The sequence below is a fragment of the Hemicordylus capensis genome, chromosome 6 (assembly GCF_027244095.1).
Source record: "Hemicordylus capensis ecotype Gifberg chromosome 6, rHemCap1.1.pri, whole genome shotgun sequence".
Classification (NCBI taxonomy): Eukaryota; Metazoa; Chordata; class Lepidosauria; order Squamata; family Cordylidae; genus Hemicordylus; species Hemicordylus capensis.
Window position 1 is genome coordinate 833,927 of NC_069662.1, and position 18,190 is coordinate 852,116.

The 18,190-nt window shown below is 58.8% G+C and overlaps 1 protein-coding gene across 2 annotated transcripts; it reads left to right on the top strand.

Annotated features, from left to right (window-relative positions):
- The first annotated feature begins 8,927 nt into the window (after nt 1-8,927).
- FBXO24 (F-box protein 24) lies at nt 8,928-17,669 on the top strand. Of its 2 annotated transcripts, XM_053259487.1 has the most exons (10): nt 8,930-9,471; nt 10,865-10,966; nt 11,080-11,266; nt 11,941-12,179; nt 13,828-14,095; nt 14,759-14,917; nt 15,569-15,690; nt 16,098-16,229; nt 16,585-16,755; nt 17,207-17,669. In XM_053259487.1, the coding sequence occupies exons 1-10, from the start codon at nt 9,385-9,387 to the stop codon at nt 17,537-17,539; spliced, it is 1,800 nt and encodes a 599-aa protein (XP_053115462.1). In that variant the 5' UTR covers nt 8,930-9,384; the 3' UTR covers nt 17,540-17,669. The 2 variants fall into 2 exon arrangements, with proteins under 2 accessions (XP_053115461.1, XP_053115462.1); XM_053259486.1 differs by having other exon boundaries at nt 8,928-11,266.
- Nucleotides 17,670-18,190: the final 521 nt, after the last annotated feature.

The following is an 18,190-nucleotide window of genomic DNA, read 5'->3' on the forward strand; positions in this document are numbered from 1 at the left end:
AGAGCCAGCCATGCGGGACGCCACCAATCGCGGGACGCCAGGCGGGGCGTACCCACCCCAGGCAGCCAATCCCGTGCGAACAGATGGCCAGGTCTTCCTCCTTTTGCTCCAATCCAGAGCGTGAGAGGAGGGACTCAGGAGCGTCCGTGGGCTCCCGGCCAATGAGACGTCCAGGAAGTCTACTGAACTCCCTTCCCACCAATCCCCTGCCAATAACGCGTTAGTGAAACGGGCTCTGCCCCACCTCGCCTCTTGGCTCAGCGCAGCCGCGTGAGATGACCTCGTGGTCCCTTCGCCTCATCCAATCAAACTCGAGGAGGAGAGACGTGGGCACTGTTCACCAATCACAAAGCGGCGGCAAGAAAAGGTCATTTCTTACCGTGGGGGTACCCGTAGGGCGGTCAGGTTGGAGCCCCTCCCTCCTCCTGGAGCGACAGGCGGGGTTAGGTTCCGGGGGCGGGGAGCAGAACCAGAGGGGCCACCCCTGGAAGCCCATGGCCAAGAGGTTTAGGGCCGACCAAAGGAGGAAGTCCCTTTTCACACAGCGCATCACCAACCTGTGGAATTCTCTACCACTGGATGTGGTGACAGCCACCAGCCTGGATGGTTGAAGAAGGGTTTAGACAAATTCATGGAGAGGACAGGTCCAATAATGGCTACTAGTCCTGATGGCTATAGGCCACCTCCAGCCTCAGAGGCAGGATGCCTCTGAATTCCAGTTGCAGGGGAGCAACAGCAGCAGGAGAGAGGGCATGCCCTCACCCCCTGCCTGTGAGCTTCTCAGAGGCATCTGGTGGGCCACTGTGGGAAACAGGGTGCTGGACCAGATGGGCTTCCTTGGGCCTGATCCAGCTGGGCTGTTCTTATGACAGAAAATAGGGAAACACCCCCAGGGAAACACCCCCTATCTGCCTCCCCACTTGTACGGCGGAGGCAGAAGCCTCACCCTCCTAAGAAAGAATGGACTGGTACCCTGGCGGGTGGATCATATTCCTCCCCCCCCCCCCCGCCACTGGGAGTCTCAGAGAATAGGAATGACTGGTAAGAAATTCCCTTTTCTCCTGAGGCTCCTGGAAGGCAACACGTGGGATGTGGAAAAGCACAAGAACATCCCTGCTAGATCAGCCTCCCCACCCACCCACCGCCCATCTAGTCCAGCATCTTGTTTCACACAATGGACCACCAGGTGCTACTGGGAGCCCACAGGCAGGAGTTGGGGGCCTGCCCTCTCTCCTGCTGTTACTCCCCTGCAACTGGTATTTAGCGGCATCTTGCCTTTGAGGCTGGAGGTGCCCTATAGCCCTCCAACTAGTAGCTGTTGATGGACCTCTCCTCCATGAAGTTATCCAAACCGCTCTTAAAACCATCCAGATTGTAGGCTGTCACCACATCTTGCGGCAGAGAATTCCACAAGTTGATTATGCATTGTGTGAAAAAGTACTTCCGTTTGCTGGTCCTAGATTTCCTGGCAATCAGTTTCATGAGATGACCCCTGGTTCTAGTGTTTATGTGAGAGGGAGAAGAATTTATCTCTCCACTTTCTCCACACCATGCATGGTTTTATAGACCTCTGTCATGTCTCCCCACAGTGGTCTTTTTTCTAAACTAAAAAGCCCCAGGTGTTGTAGTCTTGCCTCATAAGAAAGGTGCTCCAGGCGGGGCCCCCGATCATCTTGGTTGCCCTCTTCTGCACCTTTTCCAGTTCTACAATGTCCTTTTTTAGATGTGGTGACCAGAATTGTACTCGGTACTCCAGGTATGGCCGCACCATCGTTTTGTATAAGGGCATTATAATATGAGCCTTTTTATTTCAGTCCCTTTCCTAATGATCCCTAGCATGGAATTGGCCTTTTTCACAGCTGCTGCACATTGAGTCAACATTTTCGACAAGCTGTCCACCACGACCCCAAGATCCCTCTCCTGGTCAGGGGCAGCCCAGGGGGGGTGGGGGGCGTGTACCAGGACCTTAACTGAAAGCACCCTCTGAAAGATGCTCTTACCCAAGGCTGCATCAGCAGAGGAGAGACTAGCATCGGTTCTGTCATGTTTTGTAAAGGAATGGACAGAGGCCCACTTGGCCACCCTACCAGTGCCAGCAGCCAATGGGAAATTACCCTTAGAAGCTGCAGAGTATGCTGCACCCCATAGCGAATGAGCCGCAATGCCCTATGTCAGCAGCTGATGCAGACTCTTGTAGGCCAGCACCATGCACTCCTGCAGCCACCTGGAAATAGTAGAAGGAGACACTCCCTCTGCTCCCAAGGATCAATCTTGAAAGGAAACCAATAAGGACTCTGACTTTCTAAGTGGACCTGCCCTGTCTAGATAAGCCCAAAGTGCCCTCATAACATCTAGAGAATGCAACCGGTGTTCCTGCGGGGAAACTGGGTTAGGATAAAAGGTAGGAAGAGACCACTCCTGGGACCACCACAGGGAATCAACTTTCAGCGTGAAAGAAGGATCTGGGTGTAATACTCCTTTGTCTGCATGAAAGATACAAAGCTCTGGGTCCACAGAAAGAGTGCCCAGCTCTGAGACCCTACGAGCCAATATGATGGCTGCCAGAAATAAGCTTTTAAGGGGAAAAGTGTGCAGATCACACAGAGGCTGAAAGGGAGCCGCCATCAGAACTGGGAGTACCCAACTGAGATTCCAAGTGGGGAATCTATGTACAACTTGAGGGTTCAACAAAGCAGCCCCTTTTAGGAAGTGTTGAATGTGTGGGTGGAGGGACACAGATCCCACCCCCCTGCAACCCAGAATCCCATCCAGGGCAACCCCTTGTCTTTTGAGGGTACTTAGGCCCCTATCCAGACCAGCTTGGAGAAACTCCAAGACCTCCCTGACCACTGGCTTGTCTTGGGATCTTCCCTGTGCCTGTCACCAAGACAGGAAGGCCCTCCCGGTACTGCCATGGATCTCAGTGGATGCCCGGTGTGAGGATAACATGGGAGACACACCATATTACCCCATTAGGCATCCTGATATCCTTTTAGGCAGAGACTTTCCTGCTTAGCCTCCAGACTGTCAAAAGGAAAAGTTCTGGCTGGAAGTGACAGATGGGCTACTGAGTGAGTAGATCCTCTTGTGCTGAGATCCGCCAGTGTTTCCGCACCAAGAGATTGATTAGTTCTGAGAACCGTGACTGCTGCAGCCAGTGGGGCACAACAAGAATCCCTTCTGCATGCTCGTCCCTCACCTTCTGAAGGACTTTGGACAACAGAGGAAAAGGTGGCAAGGCATATAGCAGGCCCTCGAGACAAGCTTGTGTCAACACATCTGTTCCCAAAGCTGTGGGGCGTAGAGTACGAGAGTAAAACAGGCACTTGGGCATTCTCTGCCATGGCAAAAAGATCCACTGTAGGCTGTCCAAATGTATGTGTTATTTGACAGAAGAACCTGCGGGTGAAGGCTCCACTCTGGCTCCCTCAAGGAGATTCAGCAGAGCCAGTCTGCCACACTGTCGCTCACTCCTGCCAGGTGTTCTGCTCTGGTGCATCAGAGGTGTTGTTCCACCCATTCCAATAGTGAGCACACCTCCCTGTGAAGGGCTCTGGACCTGATGCCCCCTTGTATCTTCACACAGGATTTCGCTGAGATGTCTGTCCGAATTAAGACATGAGAGCCTGCCAGGTCCTCCGGAAACTGCAGAAGTGCCAATCGAACCTCCCTCCACTCCAGCCAATTTATGCTTTTCCTGGTGTCCTCTATGGAGCAGGTCCCCGAGTCATGTTCTTCCCAGATGAGCTCCCCATCCAAAGAGGTTGGCGTCTGTGGTAATAATCCATCGGCAAGGAATCTCCAGCCTGACCCTCTCCAACAGCCACCAGTCCAGAGACATCCCAGTTTCTCGGGGAACAGGAATCAGTAGCTGCCGTTTGCAAGCAGTCTGTTTCTGAAAAGGAAGTAGTAACGTCTGCAAGAGGCAAGAATGAAAACGAGACCAACTGACCAGGTCTTGGCAGGATACCATCATCCTCATCAATTTTGCCAGAACCATGAGGTTGACCTTCAGTTGTCCCTTGACTGCATGGAGAAGCTGGAATAGTTTGTCCTGACACTCCTTGGTGAGGTAAACTCCATATCTGCTGGTGATCCAGTACCTGAACGGGAGATTGATTGATTGATTGATCAAATCCGTGTAGACTCTTAGCGACCACATAGAGAGATTCTCTCCAGGATAGTCTTTCTTCAACTTGGCCTTTTAGGTCTCTCAGGGGTACCTTCATTGCTGTCGTCATCGAGTCCATCCATCTTGCTGCTGGTCGTCCTCTTCTTCTCTTGCCTTACACTTTCCCCAGCATTATGGACTTCTCAAGGGAGCTGGGTCTTCACATAATGTGTCCAGAGTAGGATAGTTTGAGCCTGGTCATTTGTGCCTTGAGAACGGTAGATAGGGAGCTCTTTTCCCTGTAGATCACAAATCCATTGGTCTGGAGGCAAAGAATCGTGGCTTCTACATCCCTCTGCGCTTGTTCCATGGATGGAATGCTGATCACGATGTCATCTAAATACGGAAAATTGACATTTCCAGTGTTCCGAGGTGCACCACTAGGGCAACCAGAATTTTTGTGATGAGTGTGAGCGGTGGTGCATTTAGGCACGGACCACAGGGCAGGGGTCCATGGCCTCATGCCACCTGGAGGGCCTCCAAGTGCCTGATGCCCCGCCAGAGCCCCGATGCCCCACCGCTGCTGTCCAGCCCTGCCACTGCTGTCTGACCCCCACCACTATTTCCCCTTCGCCGCCGCTCACCATACACCCCTGGTGGCAGCAGTGGGCACAGGCGGACCTCCTCGGCCTGTAGGCGGACCTCAGGCCTGCAGACCAGCCTCCTCTGTCTGCACATGTGCGTAGCAGAAGTTATGGAGTCTCGCATCCCATATGGGATGCAACACTCCATAACTCCTACTGTGCACGCGCACAGGCAGAGGTGGCCAGTCTGCAGGCCAAGGAGGCCCACCTGCGCCTGATGCTGCCGGGGGGTGAGTGGCAAGTGGGGAGTGGCAGCGAAGGAGAAATAGCGGTGAGAGCCAGACAGCAGTGGCTGGGAAACAGCATATTAGAAAAATAAAGAAATAAAGGGGGACCCTCGCAGCGGGGGGGGGGGGGGGGCTCTGAAGCCTCAGGTCCAGGTGCCAAAACTATCTAGGTGCTTATATTTTTTTTAAAAATGCCCTCAACTCCTGCCTGTAGGCTTCCAGTGAAATCTTTTCGGCCACTGTGTGAAACAGGATGCTGGACTAGATGGGCCTCCTTGGGCCTGATCCAGCAGGGCTGTTCCTATGTTCTTATGTAACCCCTGAGCAGATGCACTGGTTGGGAACTGGTTCTATAGCTCGGATGTCCAGAAGGTGGTAAGTGGCATTTAGGAAGCCATAGTGCTTGGCTGGATCATGAGCCTCCTGGGATGAGACCAGTCTGGGCTTGGGCCTGTGTGCAAACTCCAGAGAGTAGCCCTGAGACACCCACACCCACCAGTCGATCGTCGTGCAGGTCCACACCTGAGCAAAGTGCAGAAGACGACCCCCTAGACGACCTGCTGGAGTGGAGGTAGCGTTCTTCAGGCATCAGAACAAGGACTGCTTCCTGGTTCCTTTGGAGAAGGCCCCTGGGGTGTTGGAGGCTGATTGAGAGGAACCCTTACTGAACGGCTTGGGACCACTGCGACAGTGGTCCCACGAGAGGGACCACTGCGACTTGCAGCCTCCGGTGCTGTTGAACCTCGAGGCAGGTTTGGTGTTCCAAAAGGACTGAGAAGGCTGCTGCTTACGGTCCTCCTTTTTGGACACAGGCAGTGTCTTTTTCATATCCTTCATCTCAGTGAGGAGTGGGTCCTAGGATGCACCAAACCCCCTTGATTTTTTCCCCTTGGTTTTTCTTGTTGCCTGAAGAAAACCAGAATGAGCCCGTCTTGCCTGAGACCCAGAGTCCACCTCCCAGTCGTGTGGCCACCAGGGTTGTGCCGAGCCTCTAAAGGGGCCTGCCCTGGATCTGGAGCAAAACTGGACTGAGTCTAGAGCAGAGTCTGCTAACGGAGAAGCTGAGAGAGCAATCTTTTAAGCCCATCCTTCACAGCCTTAGGCGCCCCCTCACGTGCGGCCCGGTCTTCCGCCCACACAGAGACTGCCCTAGAAAAGAGTGGATTAGTCACTGGAGCCCTGAGGCGATGGCCAGAGCCTCAAAGGGCCGCTTCAGAGAGGTTTCCACCCTCATATCGCAAGGAGCGGCGGCGGCGGGGGGGGGTCCCTTCCCCATCTGTAGGAGTGACTGCTGCAGGCTGCCGCGGCTGGGTCACGAGAGGGAACCTTTAGAAGCTCCCTGACAGATTCAGGCAGAGAATAGAGTTTATTCGGGAGTCTGGGAGCAGACCTTGCCTTAGCCGGCCAGGGCTGCCCATTCTGATGTCAGGACCCTGTTAAGGCACCGTGTGGGGCGCAGCCGGGACAGGGGCCGAGCGGGTTATCTCTGAGGAGTGACAGCTGGGGAAACCAACCAGAGAAAAGGTCACACCCCCAAGCGTTGCTCGTGGGGGCAAGGTTGGGAAAGACGGAAACCCCAGCTGAGGAGAGAGAGAGAGAGCAGGCGGGGCAAAGGCCCACATCGAGAGTGGGGAGTGGCAGCCGCATTGGCCAATCAACAGCCACATCCCCTCAGAAAGTGAGCGCCAAGGGCTTGAGGCGTAGCCTGCGGCCAATCGGAGTGACAGTTACCTCAGGGTAGGCGGGTGTAACTATTTGAATGACAGGGCAGCAGACCAGTCTGTGCCAGGGCTGCGTGAAGAGTGCCGCAGGGCCTTCTCAGAGCCTGGCCATCCCGAGGACCCCCCCCCTTCTAATCTTAACAAGCATTGTTAACGAATGCAAGTTTATCTGACTAATGTGTATATGGGTGTTTATAAGAATAGTCCCTCGTCCTGATAAATGAAATACTGATGGTTTCCTGCCACTTAACTATTATTCATAACTCCTAAATTCAAATGAATATTGCAATAATGATTATGGATAAGGTCCATAATCGTGCATCAGGGCACAGACCTCTGAGCATGTGCAGAGCGCCTTTCTTCTGGCTGCTAGCACAAGGGAGGTTTTATTGGGGGCCAGGAGAAGAGACCTGAGGCACGTTGAGAAAGCGTTGCCACCACTTCTTTGAGCACGTGCAGAGTACCTTTGCCTCCTCACTGATTGGCCAAAGCCAGGGTTCCTGCATTCGGTGGCTCAGCACCCACCCACCCCCAGGCCAAGAGGCTGCTTCCTCTCCCAGTCCCAGCCGCCCCTCCCTTTCTAGCCAGAACTGGAGAGGCATCATCACACGTGCTGGCTTGCTGGGGCCGTGTTCCCTGGCCCCAAGTGGCCGCCCGCTGTCCGGTGGCAGCCACAGACACGGGCTGGGGCCGCTGTGGGCGTTGTCGAGCGTGCTGGGAGGAGCCCCCCATTCTCAGCCGGGAGCTTCTCCTCGTTCTTCTACGCAGGCCCCGTGTTGCTGCTGTATGCCGTTCCGTTCGCTTCGGCTGCCTTCCGCGTGGGAAGCGGCGTTTGCGTTGGAACCAGTGGAACTGCGGCCCAGCCTGCCTCCCCCATCGTGACAGCCGGAGAACATCGGCCTGCGGGGGGCCACAGAGCACTGCGGCAGCCGCAGCCCACGGTGCCTTGGGCCTTGTGCGACAGAGCCGCGTATGAGCTGCCAGCCCAGCAGAGCACGCCTTCCGCCTGCTGCACTCCGCGAAGACGCCCACGCAGCCCAGCTCCCACACGGCTCTGTCCCCACTGGAGCGTCTGCTCTGCGGTGTCAGTTTTGAATGTGGGAAGGGGGAACGGGGTGGGTGTGCTGAGCAGGTGGATGGGCAGACCGCCCCCTAGAGACACCGCCCGAGGCCTTGTGTGCAGGGCTTTCCAGGGGGCACACCGTTCAGATCCTTGCCAATTGCTTTGGATTCTCCAGAGACCTGCACAAGGCCCCGCGTGCTGCTCTGTCTCCGGAGTTCCCTGGAAAGAAAGTGAGCTGCCTGTCTACAGAGCCCCCGTCCCCACATGCGGGACATGGAACTACAGGCCATGTTGGACCCCCCGGGGGGGGGTTTCCCCGTATAGCATCGGCTGGTAGAAAGCGCGAGGAGGAGGGGGGCCTCTTGTGGCTTCTCCTGGCAAGAGGAGGGCTGGGGCGCAGGAGTCCCGGGAGAGCCTCCAGGCGTGCAATCTGATGGGCGAGGACCCAAGATGGCCGGAGCCAGGAGGCCGGCGTTCTCTGGAAGGAGGGTGGAGAGAGACGCCTGGCTTAGAACTGGAGGACGGGCTCTAGAATTCCTGGCTTCTCCGGGAGGGAACATATATGGAGCTGCTTTCTGCTAAGCCAGGCCCCCGATGGCCCACCCAGCTCAATATTCTGCTCTGGCTGACGGGGGAAGGCAATCTAGTGAGTGGGCAGACAAGAGCTCTGGAGCCTCAGGTTAACTAACCCAAGGAGGGAACTGAGCAGAGTTCAGATTTGCCAGTGGTGTGTGTTGTATCCCTCTGATTTGTGAAAAGGGGTCCATGGGATGTTTAACCAATGCTAGTGGCAGCATTACCTAAAAACCAGATCTTCCAGCCCTTCAGCAAGACATACACAGCTCGCCCCAGGACCTCCCTCCATTGCTCCTACCCCCCCCCAAGAAAAATGGGATTGGAATTGCTCCAGGGATAAAGCTGAGCACCCCCTTGCACGGATTCAAGCGTCACCATCACCCATCCCAGTTTCTTCTCTCCTCGGTTGCTCAGCACTGGATGCTGCAAAGGATGGATCCAGAGAAACAACAAAACGGCTCCCTCCAGATCAGCCCATCCTTTATCAGGACAACACCCCCACTTTATGGGCAAATGGGGCAAGCATGGGTTTAACACATGCACACTTGCCCCTTTGCTTGACACTCTTTCAAGATGAAGGACAACCCTGAGTGCAAGTGGGTAACATCCCAGCCAACAGTTTTATTCATGAGAAGACTCACTCTGATTCAAAGAGGAGGAGAAGGCCCCAGTCTCAGCCTCTCTCATGCAGCGCCTCTTAGTAGCCAGCGAAACGGACCACGGAGTGCTGGAACACAGCGCCGTCGCTGGCAGGATCCAGACCAATCAGTCCAAACCTTGGCCGGTCCTTGATCCCAGGAGGACCACGAGGGTCCCTGGTGCACAGGTCACAAAGACAGTCCCAGATAGGTGCTGATGTCACAGTGCCCCAGTTACCAGGGGAACTCCAGTCTCTGTGAAGCCATCAGGCCTGCCATTGTCCCCCGGGGCGATTGACCTTGTGGACAGAGGCATTCAAAAGCCTTGGCCATGCTGGGCCCAGCAACAAGGGTGGGTCTGAGAGCTCACACCCGCCACGCAGGCTCCGGCTGGGTGGGCAGACATGAGCGACAGGCGCATCGCCCGAAAATTCAGGAGGAGAAAGCTCCAGCGCTTCTCCCACATCTCTAGCACCGAGGAACCGCTTGGAGTGAGCATGTGATGGTTCGGCCATGAGGCAGGGAGGACGACCTGGGTGGGAATGTTGCCCAGCCCTGGAGGGAGGGAGGGAGGAAGCCGGCGCTGCAGGAGCTGAGGAGGCAGGTCCAGTGGATGGCACAGGCTTGACTTGGCACATGGGCTGGGCTGAGGAGGGTGGCCACTTCTCCCGTGGCTTGATTGCACAAGTGCAATTCCTTGAAAACCAGTCAGTCAGCCAAACGGGGGGCAAATCTGCACATTATTTTCCTTCCATCCAAACCAAGGCAAGTTAACTTTTCCAGCAATTTTGGTTGCCTTGAATTAGTCCTGTGCACTCATCAGCATGATGACTCACCACAACTTGAAAAATCTTTGAAATGTGGGTTGAAGTAGGATTTACTGAGTCACAATCCGGACATGCCTCAGAATACTCACCAGTTTAACTTAGCAAAAAAACCCGAAAACCAACAACCCACTGGAGGAGGGGTTTATATTGACTTTGCCATGTACAAAATTGTTATACGAGTTGTCTTTAACCAAACAGAATCCCTTAACAGCATCAGATTAATGTCCACATAGAACAAGGAAAATGCTGTATCTTTATTTTTAAGGCAGGGCACTATTGCCCCCTGGTGTCCATCTAGGGAAATGCATAGAGATTTTGTCCACCACCAAGTGTTGCTAAAATACTTATTCCATCCATGCAACAAATACAAATTTTATGAAAGAACTTGTTCCAAGTGAGTGTAATTATCATAGCTTCCCTTAAAGAACTCTGATCATCATTTCTTAGTGTGCAAACCCCACAAAGTCTTGCAACCGATTTCTTGTGGTTAGCCTTCAGGACTAGCAAAGAAAGCTTTTGTGAACAGGTGGGCCCTTGTTCCAAAAAAACTTCTGTTACAATAGATCTGTTTGATTTAAAGGGCTACAAAATGCTTCATTGTCCCCACCCCGACAGACTAACATGGCTGCCATACTGGAAGTGGTTTTGTGTGGTGTCAACATCTCTTTGCTGGAGATCACTGGCCCACTCTTAGAACTTAAGCAGCCCCCAGACCAAGGCCGCTAACAGCTGCACAACTAGCACACCATTGCCTAGGTGTCACTCAGATTGTCACCTTTTTTCTAGGCTCCTGGGCCTTTAACCAGTGTATAGCAGTCCTCGATTCAACAGGTGAGGCATTTTCTGCCACTGCATGTGCATCCAAGAAAACAGCAGCACCGATCAGTGTTCTGCCAGCCGTGCAGCTGTGAAGGCAGAGGGTTCCTAGGGATGAGACAGCCAGGCTCCCAGTCCAAACTGGAGGTGTGGCACCCTCTCGTTTCATATGAAGCGCCCGGAATCGGATGGTTCGTGACTGCTCGCCCTCTTGCCTCTCCTCTCCTCTCCCCCATCTTAGCAGCCCAAGAAGAAGCGGCGGAGTTCATCCGCGGAGGCCACAGAAGACCAGAAGGGCACAGGAGGAGACTCTGCCTCGATCCAGATCTTCCCTCCAGAACTGGTGTGTGGAAGTGGCCCAGGGGTGGCGGGGCTGGGAGCACAGGGCCCAGGCTGGCTTGCGGAAGAGCTGGTCCTCCCGGGGGACCTCGGCTGAGTCTCTCCCTCCCTCCCCAGCTCTACTACATCATCTCCTTTCTGCCCGTGAGGGACGTGGTGGCTCTGGGCCAGGCCTGCCGGTACTTCAACGAGGTCTGCGACAGCGAGGGAGTGTGGCAGCGGCTTTGCCGGCGCCTCTCCCCTCGGCTGCGGGACGAGAACTCGGGAGGCAGCCGGCCATGGAAAAGATCGGCCATCCTCAACTGTCAGTATACCCGGAGGGAGAAATGGGGCTGGGAAGGAGCTTGGATGTCTGGGGGGGGGAGGCGGGGGGGTCCACGTATGCTGCACAGGAGGGAGAGCATCAGAACAGCCCTGCTAGCCGAGGCCAAGAGGCCCATCCACCGCTCTCGCCGACACAGCCTTCCCCTGCTCTTCCCCTCCCAGCAACTGGTGTGCATTGCCTCTCCACATGGAGGCTCCATTTAGCCACCACAGACCATATCCGTGGCCGAGAGGCTGTCCTCCATGTAAAGCCTTTTCAAGGGAGCCGGCTGTGCATGCAGAAGGCCCAGGTTCAAGCCAGCTCCCAGTCAGGGCAGAGGGCTGGGAGAGAGATGGCGCCAGGCTCTCCTGGGGCGGGATATGCCACTTGGTGGGTGGGGCTGGGCAGTGGGCCCAGAGCTCCGCAGCAGGGCAGAGGCGCTGCACACAGGACACCCGCCCGCCCGCCCCCACCTCCTGGCATCGCCAGGTTCACAGAAGCTCTGGGAAAGGGCCTTCTCTCTCTCGGCTGAGAGCTTGGGGGCACCTCTGCCAGTCAGAGCAGCGAAGGATGGGCTGGGTGGATTCCACGAGGAATGAGCAGGGGAAGGGGTTGCCAAGCCAGTGCCTCCAGACAGACCCACTCCCCTGCCCTGGGCTCTCTCTGTCCCACAGACACCAAGGGCTTGTACTTCCAGATGTTCAGTGGCCGCCGGCATTTCGTCAGCAGGACGGTCGCCCCGCTGCTCTCGCACGGCTACCGGAAGTTCTTGCCCACCAAAGACCACGTCTTCATCCTGGACTACAACGGCACCCTCTTCTTCCTCAAGAACGCCCTGGTCTCCTCCACCATGGGCCACATCCAGTGGCGCCGCGCCTGCCGCTACATGGTGCTATGCCGCAGCGCCAAGGACGTACGTGCCAGGGAGGGGAGGGCGAATGCCACGGAATATGCCGGCCCTGGGCCCAGCACAACGTCTGCAGGTGGAAGGCGTCCTGGTGGAGAAGTCTGGGGTGGGGGGGGTGCATGCCGGCAGCAAGCCGGGCCCTCTCCCCACTCTGACACCTCACCCCCCTGCCTCTCATCTCCCGCCACCTGGGCAAATGAAAGAGGCCAGAGGGAGAGGCCAGAGGAGGCCCCCCCCTTCCTGTTAGCAGAGGCCAGGCCCAACGTGGCCCCCTTTCATGCCTGCAAGTCCAAGCAGGGCGACTGGACAGGAAGGGTCCCAGAGCAGCTCCATCCTTGGCGGCTTCCCCTGGCGGAAGGAGCCAGCCATGGCAGATGGTGGCACCGGTCTCCACGCTCCTCCGCATGAACGGAGACTGCTTGGGGAGTGAGGGGGCGGCCCTGTCGGCGGAGGGCGCGCTCACCCCCCGCCCACCCTTCTCTGCAGCCCACGCCCGGCTGCTGCCTCTCCAGCGGCTTTTCTCACGCCCCTCCTGCCTTCTTGCCCCCTTGAGGTTTCCTGAGCAGTTGAAGTGCTGCCTGGAAAAAGAGAAAGGGGCCGATCCGGGCAGGAGCGCAACTTTGCCCCAGCCCTGCTTCTGGGCCTCCGAACAGCAGCCCTCCTCCCCCCCCCCCCTTCTTGCCAGCAAAGGCTTCACCTCTTGCATTTCGAGGTGGCAGCTGCTCATGAAGGCCGGGGCCAGCCGGGCCATTGGGGGGGGGAGGAGCGAGAGCCTGACCCCCAGGCCGTGGTGGAGACTGAAGCGTAGAAATCAGACAGACCCAGGTGGGTCCAGCAGCACACAGGCTTCTGCCTACTGGGCTGGATTCCTGCTCCGCCCAGATGTAGGGATGTGGTCAGAATAGCAGCCCCGCAAAACCCTCTTCCTCAGCAGCCCCCCCCCCGTCCCTGTGGCCCCCCCCCATTCCACCACTCACGGGACAGGCAGGGCACTGAGGCAAAGGCATCGGGCCAGGGGCAGGAGATGAGCCTCACCACTGGGCCGAGCCTTGGGCGGAGACCTGCTCGTAGCTCCTGCTGGTCATTACTGTGCTGCACCGGCCCGGCCATACAGGAGCTGGTGGACTGGCCCCACCTCCACAGCAGGGCTGTCCTGGGAGGGCCCTGGCAGGGGCCGGGCCATATGGGAGGGGGCCCTTTGGGGCCCGGGGCGGCCACCCTGCTTGCTTGCCATGCCCAAAGGACAGCCCTGCTCCACAGGCATTCATGGGACGAAGGGGCAGTGCGGTGGGGGGGATCCGAGGGATCTGGGGAGGGACCTAGGAGGTCTGGCTGGCAGCAAGAGGCTGAGCGCTTGCCCCATTCCCAGTGGAGGAGGAGGAAGCCCCCCAGGCCAGCTGGGGCACCTGGAAAGCCCTGCCTGCCCCCAGATGCTGGCCTGGGCCTGCTGCCCTGTCCTTGCGGTGTCACAGGAGGACTCTGGGCCAGCTTGCCTGCAGCCCCTCAGGTGGCCGGCGAGAGGGAGGAGGTGCCCCACCCTGGCCTCCCCCCAGACGCTCCTCCTCCGGTCTCTGCCCCCCCGCCCCCCGCCAGCTCCTGCTCCTCCTGCTGCGGCTCTGGGGCACATCCTCCTCCTCCTCTCCTCTGCCCCCAGTTTGCCACAGACCCTCGGAGCGACACGGTGTACCGCAAGTACCTGTACGTGCTGGCCACGCGGGAGCAGCCCGTGGCCACAGCCATGGGGCGCAGCGAGGGGCCTGGCCTGGCCAGCAGCAGTGGCCTCCGCCTGTGCGACTGTGTCGAGGTCTACCTGCAGTCCAGCGGGCAGCGGGTCTTCAAGATGACCTTCCACTTCTCCATGAAGTTCCAGCAGATCGTGCTGGTGGGGCAGGAGACAGAGCGGTCCCTGCTGCTGCTGACAGGTGAGGGGAGGAAGAGCCTGCCCCACCTCATGCCCCCCCCCGGTCAGGAGCCAGTGGGGGTGGGGGGAAGAGGAGCAGACTCCCCCCTTGCCCCCGACTGGTTTTCTGCGTGCATGTGGACATGGCCAGAGTGGGACACGCGGCACCCTCCCCCAGAGGCTCTGTGTCCATCACGGAGCGGGCTACTCCTGGGATATCCAACAACGACTTATATATACCACTTTTTAACAGAAGTTTCCAAAGTGGTTTACATGGGGTGGGACGGGGCGGAAATAAATAATAAACAAGATGGCTCCCTGTCCCCAAAGGACTCACAGTCTAAAAAAGAAACCTAAGACAGACACCATCCACAGCCACTGGAGGGCTGCTGTGCTGGGGATGGAGAGAGCCAGTTGCTCTCCCCCTGCTCAATCAAGAGAATCGCCTCTTCAAGAGGCGCCTCCTTGCTCAGTTAGCGGGGGTTACAATTCCCACCACCCCCGCCACAATGGCCAAAGGCAGGGGACGATGGGAGCTGTAGTCCAATGTCTGCGGTGTGGCCAAAGTGATGCAGACCCTTCGTGCCTCTGTGTGTGTGTGTGTGTGTGTGTGTGTGTGTGTGTGTGTGTGTGTGTGTGAGTGAATGCAGCCTCAGGGTCCCTGCTTCTGATTCCTCCTCCACAGAGGAAGGGAAAATCTACAGCCTGGTGGTGAACGAGACCCAGCTGGACCAGCCACGCTCCTACACCGTGCAGCTGGCCCTGCGCAAAGTCTCCAAGTGCCTGCCCCACCTCTCCGTCCGCAGCATGCACTCCAACCAGAGCAGCGCCGTCTACCTCACAGGTCAGCCCGCCCGCCCCCCTGCCCCACAGCCAGAGGGCTCCCCTGAGGAGGGCCAGGCGAGAAGGGGGGGCTGAGAAGGGAAGGGCCCTGGGGAGGCACCGGGGCACAGAGAGCAGCAGGAGGCTATTCCAGGTCTGTGGGGGGGAGCTTGGCAGGAAGCAGGCAGGCAGCCGGGGAGCGGAGAGGAGGGGGCACCCTTATTTATTATTTTTTGCATTTCTATCCCACTCTTCCTCCAAGGAGCCCAGAGCAGTGTACTTAAGTTTCTCTTTCACAACAACCCTGAGAAGTAGGCTAGGCTGAGAGAGAAGGGACTGGCCCAGAGTCACCCAGCAAGTCTCATGGCTGAAGGGGGATTGGAACTCGGGTCTCCCCGGTCCTAGTCCGGCACTCTAACCACGAGAGGTGCTGGCATCTTCTGCGGGAGGGCAGGCCACACCAGGGATCCGCAGCAAGCAGGGGGGCACAGTCAGCAGAGACCCACCCCCCACCCCGCCGGCAGGCACCAGCCGAAGCAGAGGGAGACCCCGCTGGGATCTTGGGATTCGGCTCTGGGGGAGGCCCCTGTTTCTACGCAGCAGCAGCAGCAGCAGCAGGGTCAGGACTGCTCAACAGTGACCCTGTCTCTCCGCCCCCCACCCCACCCCCCAGACGAGGGCGCTGTGTACTTTGAGGTCCACTCGCCTGGCGTCTACCGTGACCTCTTTGGCACCCTGCATGCCTTCGACCCGTTGGACCAGCAGATGCCCCTGGCGCTCTCTCTCCCAGCGAAGGTAACACAAGGTGGGATTCTGCCCTGCCCATCACGCGGGAGCAAAATGGGCCATGGGGTGCCAAGGCTACGGCAGGGGAGCGGAATGGCTGCTGTGGGGTGAGGGTGGCATTTCGGGGGAAACTCCAGAGTCCAGAAAGCTGGGCTCTGGGTGCCTGCTCAGCCTCAGACAGCAGCCCCGCCCTGCCCCCGCCCCCCTTAGTGGGGAAGGAAATGCTGCCTGCCCGTGCTCGGGGGGGGGGGTGGTTCCAAGGACAAATCCTGGCATGAACAGGCCCCAGGGCGGAGCCCGAGGAGCCCCATGAAGCCCTGCCCCACTGCCCTCCTCACCAAAGAGGTGAGGCCCCAAGTCGTCCCCCCCCCCCCCGGCAGCCCCTCTCAGCCCCTCGCTGCTGCTCCTGCCCCCAGGTGCTCAGCTGCGCTCTCGGCTACAACCACCTGGGGCTCGTGGACGAGTTTGGGAGGATCTTCATGCAAGGAAATAACCGTTATGGCCAGCTGGGCACTGGGGACAAGATTGACCGTGGGGAGCCCGCCCAGGTGAGGCTGCCCTCCCACCTCGCTCTGCCCTACCGCCTTCCAGGGGTCTTGGCCGTGGGGAAGGACCTGGCCCACGAGGCACCTCTGGCCATTTGAGGCCTCACAAAGGCCCCTGTGAATGTTGCCCCCCGCCCCCGCTGCGGGTCAGGCCAGACCCCATCTCTGTGGATGGTGCCAAATTCCCATCAGGTCTGATGCGGGGGGCAGGGGTCATGGCCTGGGGGCCACCTTCCGCCAGCAGCAGCATCCCTCCCTGAAGCATTTTGGAGTGCAGTGGGGGGGGGGGGCCAGGGGGCGTGGGGAGAGCAGCCCTGGCCAGACACCCTCTCTGTGCCCCTTCTGCCCGCCCACACAGGTGCATTACCTCAAATGCCCCCTAGACCTCTGGTGCGGCCTCAACCACACACTGGTGCTGAGCCAGGGCGGGGACTTCAGCAAGGACCTGATGGGATGCGGCTGCGGAGCTGGGGGGCGCCTGCCCGGCTGGCCGAAAGGCAGCGCCTCCTTCGTCCGGCTGCACATCAAGGTGAGGGGGGGCACCGTGCGGGGGGGGGCGTGCGGGGCCAGGCTTGGGGTGTGGCTGCCCCCAGAGGAAGGCCAGCGACTGGCTGCCACCCCAGGTGGGGAGGGGCCGGGGGCAGAGGCCCTCCCCAGCTGGGCCTCTGGCCTGAAGTCTGGGGGTTCCTGGGGAATCCTCCACATGGGGGTGTCGGTCCTCCTCCCTGCTCCACTGCAACCGGGGTGGGATTCCCTTGGCCATTGGCTCTCAGAGGCTCACCAGGTGGTCGTGGGCCCAAGAGAGGTCCTAATGGGCCGGCCAGGGGACGAGGCTCGCTCTTCGCCCAGTCCTCTCCCCCCCCCCGTGCACCAAAGAAAAGGAGCTTCAGGAGCCAAGGTGGCCCCCAAACACCCCCACCGCAAACCTGGGCAGCAGGCCGGGCCAGCTCCTCCCAGCAGCCTCCTTGCCGCCCACCCAGGTCCCGTCCTGCGCCCGCCGCATCTGCTCCACCCGGGAATGCCTCTACATGCTGTCCAGCCACGACATTGAGGAGCTGCCAGCCTACCGGGAGCTGCCCGCCAGCAAGGCCGGCCTGCCGCCTCCGACAGACACGGAAGCCCTGGCGGCCCGGGCCTGCGAGGAGTACCTGAGCCAGCTGCACAAGTGCCCCACGCTGGAGGGGCGCATGGCCAAGATGAAGGAGGCCGTGGGCAGCATGCCCCTCATGACCTTCCAGAAGGATTTCTTCTGGGAAGCCCTGGACATGATCCAGCGGGCAGCCGAACTCCGGGACCCCCCCGCCTCCAGCTAGCTCACAGGCTGGGGGGGCCCCCACCCCACCCCCTCCTGGACCTGATACCCACCCCTTATACGCATCATGGATCATGATTAACAGAGAGAGGAGAATTCACACTGAACAATTGGGAATAAATACACCACAAGCAGAGACCTGAGGCTGCCTTCCCTGGACCCTGCAGGGGTAAGTGGCGCTGAGGAGACGGGGGGGGGGCTGCGGGGGGGGGCTGACGGCTGGCCTCAGGCCTTCCCTTCCTGCCGCCTGGAGAAGCCCTTCCACCCATTAATGATGAACCATCCTCAGAGAGCAGGGAGAGGAGGAAGGGGCAGCCCCCGGGCCAGGGGGCACTGCCTGCCCCCCCCAGCAGAAGGTCCAAAACGTGCCCCCTCCGCTTCAGAAGAGCGGCCACGCCACACGCCTCTCACCTAGAGGACAGAGCCTGCCCCCCCAGCTGCCCTCTGGCCAAAGTCTGCCCCCCACCCCACCCGGCAGGCCAGTGCCCAGCTGTGCAGCAGACACGGGGGGGGCAGCAACCCGCCCGGCAGGCCAGAGTCCCTGGTGTGCACTGAGGGAGGGGGAATGAGAGAGAGGCCCAGGCAGGCGGGTGGGGCCAGAAGGGAGAAGCCCTGGGGGCGGCAAGAATGGGGTGGTGGCCCCCCTGAGGTA

What these genes read in the sequence shown, in the direction of transcription:
- FBXO24 (XM_053259486.1), top strand. Translation starts at nt 10,738, where the DNA reads ATGAGACAGCCAGGCTCCCAGTCCAAACTGGAGGTGTGGCACCCTCTC. An exon ending in AAGATCGGCCATCCTCAACT is followed by an intron (nt 11,267 to 11,940) that starts GTCAGTATACCC and finishes TCTGTCCCACAG; the next exon opens with ACACCAAGGGCTTGTACTTC. An exon ending in ACCGTGGGGAGCCCGCCCAG is followed by an intron (nt 16,230 to 16,584) that starts GTGAGGCTGCCC and finishes CCGCCCACACAG; the next exon opens with GTGCATTACCTCAAATGCCC.